The 12048-nt window shown below is 29.6% G+C and overlaps 1 protein-coding gene across 1 annotated transcript; it reads right to left on the bottom strand.

Annotated features, from left to right (window-relative positions):
• Positions 1-9755: 9755 nt before the first annotated feature.
• LOC131179106 (uncharacterized) lies at positions 9756-11848 on the bottom strand. Its single transcript, XM_058144822.1, has 4 exons — positions 11615-11848; positions 10360-10480; positions 10242-10281; positions 9756-9880 (listed from the first exon to the last, which is right to left on the bottom strand). Exons 1-4 carry the CDS (start codon positions 11671-11673, stop codon positions 9756-9758), a joined length of 345 nt encoding a protein of 114 aa, XP_058000805.1. The 5' UTR covers positions 11674-11848.
• Positions 11849-12048: the final 200 nt, after the last annotated feature.

The following is a 12048-nucleotide window of genomic DNA, read 5'->3' as shown; positions in this document are numbered from 1 at the left end:
TGAGATTGGGCTCATATGGGCTTTGATTAAAAAGTTAGGATTAACCTATTTGTTATTTGGGCTTGATTCTTATACACCCTTTTGCATTTGATGTTTTTTAAATGGTAAACTCTTTACACATTATTGATAATCATACTATGATTGAGACCACATTGAGATATTCCTAGCGAAATCTTTTTTTTTTTTTTTGCTTTTTCAATTTTCAAATATAACTCTAATATTAAAAAAAAAAAAAAACTATATCATGCATAACTCTATTAGACAGCTATATCTTTTATGTAGTTAATTCTTTATTTTTTAGTTGGATCACTAAATAATTTTAAAGCAGACTAATGTTTTGAGATAAACATATTTTAAATGTAAATGTATATAAATTTAATTTATTATTTAATATACCTAAAAACCAAAAAAAAAAATATGAATAAAAAAATCCATCCATCTAAGATGAGCAATTCCACACCCAACAAAGTAAAACATGTCAATCCAAAATCATCAACCCTAGAATATTAAAAAATAAAAAGCTTATTAGAAAGAAAAAATTTGAACTTTTAATAATTATTAATATTAAAAGTTTTAATTTTAGTTAGAAATGATAAAATTTTAAGAATGAAAGTAATTATATCGAAACTTCAAATTAATTTAGTAAAATTTAAATTTTGTTAATAAAAATTATAAAAAATTGTAATGAATGCTTTTTTTTATGGATAAAAAAATAAACACAAAATAATTTTAATACCATAAAAATTTACAATTCGCTGTTACAAATTTTGAGTGTTGAATATAATTGTTTTCAATTTTAAAGATTTAAAACTTTTTAGTTTTCTGTATTCATTAATAGGATGCCTCAATATTCTTTAATAGGATGCCTCAATAATTTTAGTCACCATTATAGCTTCAGGAGCCGATGAATCATCATTTGTTGCTTTCTTAGGTCATACTATCATATTCCATTGATAGAAAATAATTACCCATATTTGCACTTTTTCTCACTCCTCATATTTATTTATTTATTTATTTTTTTTGCAATTCCAATGATTAGGGGTCCATTGACCACGATCACTTTGAGATGTTCCTAGCCAAATCTTGACTTTTTTTCTTTTCAATTTTCAAATATAGCTCTCATAATTCCCTTCTCTAACATTAAAAAAAAATTATGTTATGAATCAGTAAGCTAGACATTTATTTTTTTAAGTAGTTAATTCTTTTTTTTTAAGTAATTAATTTTATTTAGTTGAATCACTAAATTACTTTAAAGAAATATTAATGTTTTGTGATAGATAGATTTAAATGTTAAAGTATAAAAATTTCATTATTAATATACATTAAATCTTTATGAAAAAGCCATAAATGAAAAAATATATATCCACCCAAGATGAGTAATCCCACACCTAACAAAGTAAAACGTGCCAATCCAAAAACATCAACACTTGAATTTTTTTTTTTAAATGGCAACTAGATTAACAAATGGGCATGTTCAATGCACAGAGGATCTCATATTGATAAGAAAAAAAAAATTAATTAAATTTCTGTAGAGTCATTGACGGTGCTTCTTTGCTCCTAATAATAATGGGTATTATTTAGTTTCCCATAACAGTCAAATTAATGGGCATTATTTTTCTTTTCAGTATTGGATCCTTTGAGCATTGAACATGCCCATTTGTTAATCTAGTTTCATTAAAAAAAAAATGGCACGATTTACTTTCTTAGGTGTGGAATTACCCATCTTGGATAGATATATTTTTTTCTTTTATGGCTATTTTATATAGATTTAATGTATATTAAATAATGAAGTTTACATACTTTAACATTTAAATGTATCTATCGCAAAACATTAATATTTCTTTAAAGTAATTTAGTGATTCAACTAAATAAAATTAACTTTTGGCCACTTCATGTGGTTGATAAGAAAAAGGCACCTGTTGTGAACCAATTGTGTAGTTGTTCGTTACATCTAGCAATGAAATTTGCAACTGTGAGGTTGGCCGCAGAGAAAGAAACCAGTGGGATGCTGCACTGAAGATAGGGTTTCTTTCTTGGAAATTAGAAGGCAAATTATATCTATTTGCGGGCGAATGGCAAGGTTGGTGGCAAAAAGGTCTGGGACGAGGGGTTGGTAAATGGGTTTCTTTGGTAGGGTATGAGGCTTGGTTGCCTTGTTGAGTCTGCCGTGTGAGGTTCAATATGATCTATGAGTGCTTGTGAGCTCATAAACACATGGTTACAAATTCTACAGTCGATTCATGGAGAAGCATAAGGACTTTTAGGGCCACAGTGATGGTGCGTAAAAGTTTCTTTGTCAGAACTACAAAGAAAGAGAGAGGATATGTATATTTTTGTTCTGAAGGATGCCTATTAATTTATAGGTAATTTGTTTACCATATTTAGCTTTGGCAGCATGTATTATACAATGGGCATAGATGGAGGATTAATTAATGTCTACACGAGGGAAGAATTTTCACTAAACATGTAATTATCTAGGTTGGGTGTGAGGGAGAAGCTATTGGTTATGTTTAGGTTAATTTTTTTTTCCTCTAAAATTTTAATTAATTAATAAAATTTTTGTTTATAAAAAAAAATCTGTGTGCAAGAGGTGCGTATAATCATCTACTTGACCAAAAAAATTAATATAATTGAGGGGAAATGAAAAAGAATACAGAATAATCTCTTCTCTAAACACATATTTGATGAATTTAATGCTCATTGAACTATTCTCATTATGGCCAATTTTGGAAGGAAGATAGTGAAATAGACATATATGAAAATGATGGCACTATTTTTATATAAGAATTTGTGGAAGGCTAAAATTAGATTGATATCCTAAGCAATAAAGAAAGTTATTAATGAAATTAATTGAACACAAGGAGAAAATAGCTGTCCATTATCTAATTCTATTTATATAAATAAATAATTCAAAATAATATAAATTATAATAATATTTATAAACTTTTATATATCATAATTTAAGTAAGTAAAATTTAAATACTATATAAAATTATTGATTTTTAATTATAAATTATTAAAAAATATATAATTTATGTATATATATATAAAATTAAATGGGTTCGGATATTATTTCATGTTATACAATGTAAAAGCGTGTAAACTATCAAAAAAAAAAAAAAACAAAGCAAATAGATAAAATACCAATATTTACTTGCGTAATTCACTCACCCCACACAGGGCGACATCTATAGATATGCCATCTTTCACTATCAATAAAAATAAATTATCCATTGCAAGTTTAAAGTTATACTATCCATAAACACAATTAATCTCAAGAGAACTCTTACAATAATCTACTCACAATAATCTTCAAAGTTAAATTATTTTTTTCTTAGATAATTACAATTTTATTAAGAAAAAATTATAATTTTTGTTTTAATTTCAATTGATTTGATATAGTCCAATAAACTTATACTAAAGTAAGTCAGCTAGCATGCTATATACTTCCCATAAATTAACTTCAAAATTTATATGAAATTGTTATAAAATTTGAAATCTAAGCCTATTGTGTCCAAAAAGAAAGTTTTAGATTTGATCTCCAAAATACACAAAGTTTACCTTATTTTTTATAATTAGGTCAATTATAAAAATAAAAAATTGGTAAATCTTACTGTATTAATTTTTTTTAATTAGCTTAAGTTTTATATGGAAAGCAATATCATCATTGCATTATTTAAAACATTTATTTTTTACCATTATATTGACTATGTAAAATACTTTCTTTTAATTGAAAATATATCTCTCTAAGATTTTTTAAAATAAATTAAGTCAGCTAGCATGCCACGTAAAACATATATATACTTCTTGTAAATTAATTTCAAAATTTAGATGAAATTGTTATAAAATTTTGTAATCTAAGCCCATTGTGTCAAAAAAAGAAAGTTTTAGATTTATCACCAAAATACACAAAATTGAGCTTATAATGGTAAAAAATAAATGTTATGCAAATGGTAATATGCCTTTTAAGGGTCTCATGATCTATGGATGACGAAGAAAATCCCTATAAAACGGACTCTCTTTGATCCCTCATCCTTCATAAGCCATTTAGAAATTATTTTTTCTTTTTGCAAGTCCAATTTTTGTTTGCAAACTTTTCATTTTTTCTCCATCATCATGTCTGGCTCTAGTCAGAACTCAAGCCGTGGAAACTCCGTAGAATCTACCCAAATTCTGTGTGACAAATGTAACCGTGTCATATTTGGCATCGAACTAGAAAACAACAAAAGGGGGTCTTTTAATCGTCCGACAAAAAGTATTTTTCCAAGTGTCCTGCCACTAAACGGCGAGGCCACCTGTCTGTGTGCACCTCCACCACCTCCTCCCCAATCAGCAGTAGCAGAAGTGCCACCACCTCAAGTCTCACTTATAAAGAGTGCTTTACCAACTTTGCCTGAGCAGCAGCAGATTCAAGCTCCTCCTATAGTGATTGATTTAACACAAAGTGATGGAGAGGAAAAGGATAGTTCGGCAGGTGCCTCAAAAGTGATTGATTTAACACAAAGTGATGGAGAAGAAAATGATAGCGTGAGTGCACATGAGGACTCTTTTGAAGGTGATATTGATGACATCTGTAGCAGCTGCAGTAGCAACAGCATCCATTGATGAAGTGAAGTTGAGCTTATTAGTTTAATTAACCTTGCATACATACCATAGACGAATCAATTGGTGTTGTTGTTAAGAGTCAGAGTCATGCAAGGTACTAATACTTATTGTCTTTTTATTAGGGTCAAGTCTCTGCTATAGCAGGTGGTCTGGTTTGAATAAATGTAATTGTAATATCTTTTTCATTCATGCTGGTAATGAATTAATTCGTGTACCTTTTTCTTTTCCATTTCTCAGTGTTAATTTCTATCTAATCTGCTTTTATGATTCTCTAATTATTCAAGATTTGGTCACCAATAATATAAGATGATTGATTTAATTTAGTCACTAATAAATCATTTTTACCTAATTTCGAAAATAACTTTCTATAAAAATCTGATAAGATATTCATTCAAATTAAAATTAATTTTATATTTTTACTTATTTCGATGAGAAACTCAATAAAAAAACTGATACATTCAATTTATAGCTAATTTTTATAATATAGTAAAAATAAAATAAGATTCTTATATTGGTTTGGTGTGTATACTAATGATGTGATCCATGTTAACAATTTTTAGCTTGATCTTCTAATGAAAATTGGCTTAGGAAGTAACAAATAATGATCTACTCGGCCCTGATGCTATAACGATGACTAAAATTGTTGAGGTGTTCTATGAGGTGGAAGATTAGTAGAGAATATTGTTCTTCTTTGCATGAATTTTTCTTTTTAAGTGTATCCTCTATCCGTCAAACTAATCACTCCTAATCATTAGAAATAACTTAAAAAATCCCAAAAGACGAGTAACGAGATTTGATGTCCCTCAAAATCAAACGTAGCTAAAATTTTACCATCTCCAGGTCTCAGTGTTAACCATCCAACTAACACCTTATTGGCACAAATATGATTTCATTAATCAGCAAAATTACTAAAATTGCTAATTATCCAATCTGACCACATATGTATGGTGTGGTTATATAATATCTTATTTAGAGTTTGTTGTGTTGTCACTTTAATATGAAAGGAAAATATGCATTGTACAATTTTAAAAGATATCCAGTAAGTAGCTAAGTTAACCACTGCAAAAGAACATATATACATACGGCGCATTCTAAATATTGGTGTAAGCAATCAAATCAGCTATATGTCCAGGATTTCGAGCACATATGGGCCTAAAGAGAAAATTAAATTTTGATTAAGAGGAGAGAAATAAAAAGAAATTACTCATTAAAAAAGAAAATAGATTAAAAAACAAGGAAACATAATTAATTTGGTTGTTGTGGTAATCAATAGGTGCAAAGAAGCATCGTCAATGTGACGCCCCTTACCTGTCTGCTGTATAGCCGAGCAAGAAGTGTCACATTCGGTGCCGGAGCACCCTATCTTGTTTTATCATATCTATTGTAAACTTTTGATGTCATTTAAAACATGTATTCTATGTGTGAAAATTTTTTTTTTATATATATATCTTATTTTTGTGGAGACCCGGACAGAGCCTCCCCTGTTTTATTAGCATCTGTCGGGCTCCACTAATCACCTGTTAACAGGTCTATATTCATTTTACACATTTTTATATCATATTCTCGTGTATCATATCATTTGCAATTATTTATGAGATCTAAAAATGAAGTATCATGTTTCCATATCATATTGGCACATCTCAAATGGAATTTTCTAGTGGGAGTTATGGCCAAATGAACACAAGGGTATCAAATGGCATTCTGGGTTCAACTTAACATTTTCCATATTTCAATTCCTAACTTTGGCTAATATTTTCCCTAGGATGCAATGGTTTCTAGAGCTTGGTCAAAACATAAAAATTGTTGTGCTATGTCTTATAAAACTTTTGGCACTAGTTTCACTCAATTTTCAGCTTTGGAGACCAAGTTATGGCATTTTTGCCAAAACTGGTCAAGCATACCAAAGGAACAGTATTTTGGACAATTTCTGGGTTGGCGGTTTTAGTGACTCAACTTGTACTAACAATTTGATTTGGTTAAAAGCAAAACTGGGTTAAGTGGTCTTCATAAAAAATGTAGCCCTATGTCTAAGATTTCCATTGATGAAATTTTAGGTCATTTGGACCAGTATAGAGAGAGTTATGACCAAATGAACATGTACTGTTCATTTGGTCATTTTCTGGGTTGGCAGTTTTAGTGACTCAAATTTTGCTAACAATTTGATTTGGTTAAAAGCAAAACTGGGTCAAGTGGTCTTCATGAAAAGTGTAGCCCTATGTCTAAGCTTTCCATTGATGAAATTTTAGATCATTTGGACCAGTATAGAGAGAGTTATGACCAAATGAACACGTATTAGTCATTTGGTCATTTTCTTGGTTGGCAATTTTAGTGACTCAATTTGTGCTAACAATTTGATTTGGTTAAAAGCAAAACTGGGTCAAGTGGTCTTCATGAAAAGTGTAGCCCTATGTCTAAGCTTTCCATTGATGAAATTTTAGGTCATTTGGACCAGTATAGAGAGAGTTATGACCAAATGAACACGTTTCAATGTTTGGTCATCCAGGTTTGGGCAGAGAATTGGTCATGATTTTGGAAAAATTTGGGCATGGTGTCTACATGAAAAATTGGCTATTTTGAGTCTATTTTCACCTCCAATTAGCCTCATACCAATTGGTGTCACACATTTTTAGTTATGGGTCAATAAACCCACTGGACTCATTGAGTCCAAACCTGCAGAAAATTGAATACTCCCAATATCTCAATTCCTTCAACTTCCTTACTTTATTTTGCATGCAATACACTTCTATAAGCAACAATTTCAACTCAATAGGTCAATTTCAACATTTATACCAAGTCCTCAAGCATTTACACAAACCCTAGTTTTCAAAGTTTTAAATTTTCATAAACACTACACAATCAAACACCCAAACATTTCAACTCATCACACTTTCTCATGGAACCATTTTTCATCACTTAAAAGCAATAAACTTCAAGTTCCATGGCTGCCAAAAATTTAAGGGTTCTTCCCTCTAGATTTTCTTTTTGTTTTAATGATATTTATGCTTGGCTAAATATGCTTTTCATGTTTAATAAAGAGAAGAAGAGGGATTAGTGCACTAACCTTACTTGAGCTTCCCTAACTTCAAATTTCTTACTTCCAATGGGTGTCTATAGCTTCCTTACGGTGTGGAGAGTATTTTTTACGAAGTGGGCTATGGGTTTTGGTGTGTAGAAGTTTAGGAAATCAAGCTTGGAAACTTGACAACAATGGAGGAAATGAGGGAAAGAGAGAGAGAAGAAATGGAGGAAGAAGATGGAAGTGGATGAGAGTTTGTCCTCTAGTGCCTATTTATAATTTTTTTTTGAATTTTCCTAAGCTTTTTCTTTTTTTTTTCTTTTCTTTTCTCTTCTCATTTTCCTAATCTATTTCTTAAATTTTAATTAATGTTAATTATTTTATTCTCTAAATTTTTTTTATTTTGACATTTTGGTCAAAATTCACCTTTGGGAGTGAAATGACCAAAATGCCCTTAGTAGTGCATATTGAGTTATTTTTATTATTTTTGTATCAAATTATAAATTCTCTAAACTTTAATTTATTTTTTTTCTATATTTTCTTAACATTTATTTCTTTAATTTATGCCTCCTCACTATAGTCTAGGTATAGTTCCAGACATTTTAACTGTCCGAACAGACATTAGTTATCAGAACAATAAAATGTACGGACTACCTTTAGTGAGGGCGTTACAGTCAATAACTTTACTGAAATTTAATTAATTTTTTCTTTTAAGTATGAGATCCTTTGTGCACTAAACATGCCCATTTGTTAATCTAGTTTCATTTAAAAAAAAAAAAAAATTCCGGTGTTGATGATTTTGGATTGACATGTCCTACTTTGTTGGGGTGTGGAATTACTCATCTTAGATGAATATTTTCTTTTTTTTTTTTTTCATTTATGGCTATTTCCTATAGATTTTATATATATTAAACAATAAAACTTATATAATTTAACATTTAAATGTATCTGTTGCAAAATATAAATATTGCTTTAAAGTAATTTAGTTATTCAACAAAATAAAATTAATTACTTTTCTTTAACAAAAATTATAACTACTTAAAAAATAAATAATTGTCTAACTTAATTTAATTCATAACACATTTTTTTTTTAATATTAAAGAAAGGAATTTTTATATATATTATATGTGCAAAAACGAAATCCCAAGTCACTGTTCAGTAACAGAGACATGGACCCCTATTCTTTTTATTTTTTTTTACAAACTTTCTTTTTTCAAGATAATTTATTACCTTTTTTTTTCCATTCTTTTTTAATTATATATATTTAAATTATTTTTATTGTAATTTTTATTTTATTTTCAATTACTTCTTAACTATTACTATTATTATTATTATTATTATTATTATTATTATTATTATTATTATTATTATAAAAAATTTTGAAACAATTTTAGTTTGCAATAAAGTACAAGTTCACTATTGTAATAATAGTGTTGTAATTATTTTACTTTGTTGCATCTTCTTATTTTTTATTTTTTATTTCATAATTTTTATTTTATTACTAAAAATGTTTAGTGACCGAATTATAATTAATAAATTTTGTAAGCACCATGAAGATTAATTAATATAAAATTTGATTACCACGGAAAATTTTACCCATGAAATTTGAAAGGAAATGAAGGGGGAAATTTTCAATATGAAGGGGTAAAACAGATGTACCAATATGATCTAGAAACATGATACTTAGGGCTATAACATTTAATGAACACAGCAAATTACATTTAATGAATAATTTTTCTAACTGGTACAAATATGCAACCATTACGTTTTTTTTTTTTTTTTGCCCTTTACACCTATTAAGATTTATTTTAATGGTAAGCGTACTTTTCCCTTACTAGTGGGTTCATTTATCATTAAAATAGTAATTATTTGTGCTAGTGTGGTGTATTAAATAAATCTTAACGATTATATATTTGTATTGATTATTAGAAAAATCATTTAATGAATTATAAATTAAAATTTACCATGTTAGTAAAGTGCATCAAATAAATTTTAATGGATACAAATTTGTACCCATTAGAAAACCGTTAGGAAAATGTCATAGGCATTGTGGTTGGATTAATTATGATTGAGTTTGAATTTAAAAATTAAGACGGAATCGTTGGAGATTTGACACTGGCCTTGGTATATGCTCTCACTCAAGGTGTTTTAACAATTCTCTCACTGTCAAAAACCATTGTATGAGAATTATTAGGTGTGCACCCACCTTGTAAAGGACAATGGCTTTCTCCTCATTAGAATCCAGCAGAGGCCTGCTACCTGTCAAAAACCATTGAGTGTTATTCCAAAACCAATAGAAACAAGACCAAATCTGGAGATTTATATTCTTCAGTATCTAGTTCTTATAATAAAAGCTTGATAAAATATAACACCTCAAATTAAAAAACTTTGCTAATACAACTATAACACATGATGGAAAATCTAAAAAAGTACGTATAAAACCAGATAACACATATCCTCCTCCCACTAGAAAGAGAAGGAAGAAAAAGAAGAAAAATCAATTGACAGTAACTGAGGGTGAAAAGCAAGCATAAAATGTATAACCATTCCAAATAGATTAAAGTTAACATGAAGTTCATAAAACTAAAAACGGTATGGAAGATGTCTTCTTCAACAGTACCTTCAATGTGTTCCACAGATTTTGTTTGATGATCTTTGACCTGTGCAATAAAAAATGACTGAAATCAAAATAGAGGATCCGATTTACAGATCATAAGTTTCTCAAGGATTTATCATACCATGGCCAACCCTATTTCATTGTTACTTTGAATCGCAATTGCCTCTTCAATCTGCAAGATCTCAGATTCCAAGGCATACACGCGTTCCAAGACCTCTGGAGTGCTCACAAAACGAACAAACCTGTAAGTCCAAAGCATATTAGTCTGCATCATTGCATCATTAGGGTTGGAATATTACATAACTGTGTTCATTAATTATGCTTAAGAAGGTGAATATGAAGGCCAAACTCAAAAGTCATGACATAAAAACTGTTAAACTGAACAAATTAAAAACTCTATCCTCCTAATAAACTATCATTGCAACCAGTATGTTGAAGTTCAAGTGCTGTTGCCCTTTTTCAAATTGTGAATCCACAATAAAGAATTTTATTAGCTAGTCCACAGAATCTTCATAAACCTAGAATGGGAATATGAAAAATGTAGGGAATTTTAACATGGGTCAATGGATTCCCATATTGGCTAAATCAAAACCAAGAAAAACATAATGCTGATGGACACCACCAACAACAACAAACAAAAGACAGAATGTGAGAGGAGCAGTAAATAGCAAGGCCAAACTTTCGACTGTTCCTCTTGTGAACCATGTTGCATCAGTTCCAAGCTCTGGCTCAAGAATAATTGAGTAACCCCCCTTGGCCATTTGATCTCGCGCAATCTTCAATTGGGCAAGAAATGGATTAACCAAACCGGAAGCTATTATCTCCGTCTTTCCATTTGCGGAGAGAACCAATAACCTATAGCTAATTATATTTTAATCAATAACCTCACTACCAATGCATTAAACTCTACAAATGCAAATTCCACTCACAAATCAACAAGAAAATTAAAAATAAAAAATTTTAAAAATATATTAGAAGTAAACTACTAAAACTTTACCTTGGTGACACTACAATTTTCAAGTGTGAATCAAAGTCAAATTCATCAAAACAATGTTGTTAATAACAAGATATACAAACATAACACAGAAATGAAATGAAAAAACAAGTAGAACGTAACAATATCCAATTCAAAAGAAAAAAAGGTACCTGCTGACCACCAATTCAGATCGTTTAAAAAACAAGAAGGTTCTAATAATAGAAATCACTAATTAATCAGAACAAAAAGATTGCTCCTTTAGGACCCAAACAGTAAGTGAGTCATTTTTTTATATAAAAAAAAGGCAACAAATTTGCTAAAAGGAAACTAAACAATAGTGGCTTTATGTGCATAATCAGCTGCACATGTCAGCAAGTTAATCAAAGGAGAGAAACGATACCTTGTCCGAGTTGGAGTGAGTTGAAAAACAGCCGAGTCAAGCCGACTTGAAGACTTCATTGTTGCCAAAAAAACAAAACGACCTTTAGTTTCCTCTAAAACGAGATCAATCACTCATCAAATGGGAACCCAAAAAGGAAACAGAAACGGGAAAAAAAAAAGATTTTTCTAAAGATCTATAAAAAAAGACTCTGAATTGGACAAATGAAGGCAATTTTGGCTCTCCGTAAATGAAAGCTCGACAAAGTAAAGTTGCAGAGAAGCCAAAAGACCAAAAGGTTCAGAGAAAGTGGTTGTAGAGAAAGAGACTTTGGATACCAACTGGGAAGTGAAAATTTTGTTTGTGTTTCTTTGCCAGTGGCGTAGAGCGACGTTATGGTTGAATTATCCAAGCAGAAGGTAAATAAAGAAAATAACAAGGGTACTTTAGGGAAT

The sequence above is a fragment of the Hevea brasiliensis genome, chromosome 4 (assembly GCF_030052815.1).
Source record: "Hevea brasiliensis isolate MT/VB/25A 57/8 chromosome 4, ASM3005281v1, whole genome shotgun sequence".
Lineage (NCBI taxonomy): Eukaryota > Viridiplantae > Streptophyta > Magnoliopsida > Malpighiales > Euphorbiaceae > Hevea > Hevea brasiliensis.
This window is presented reverse-complemented; position numbering and strand designations above follow the sequence as displayed.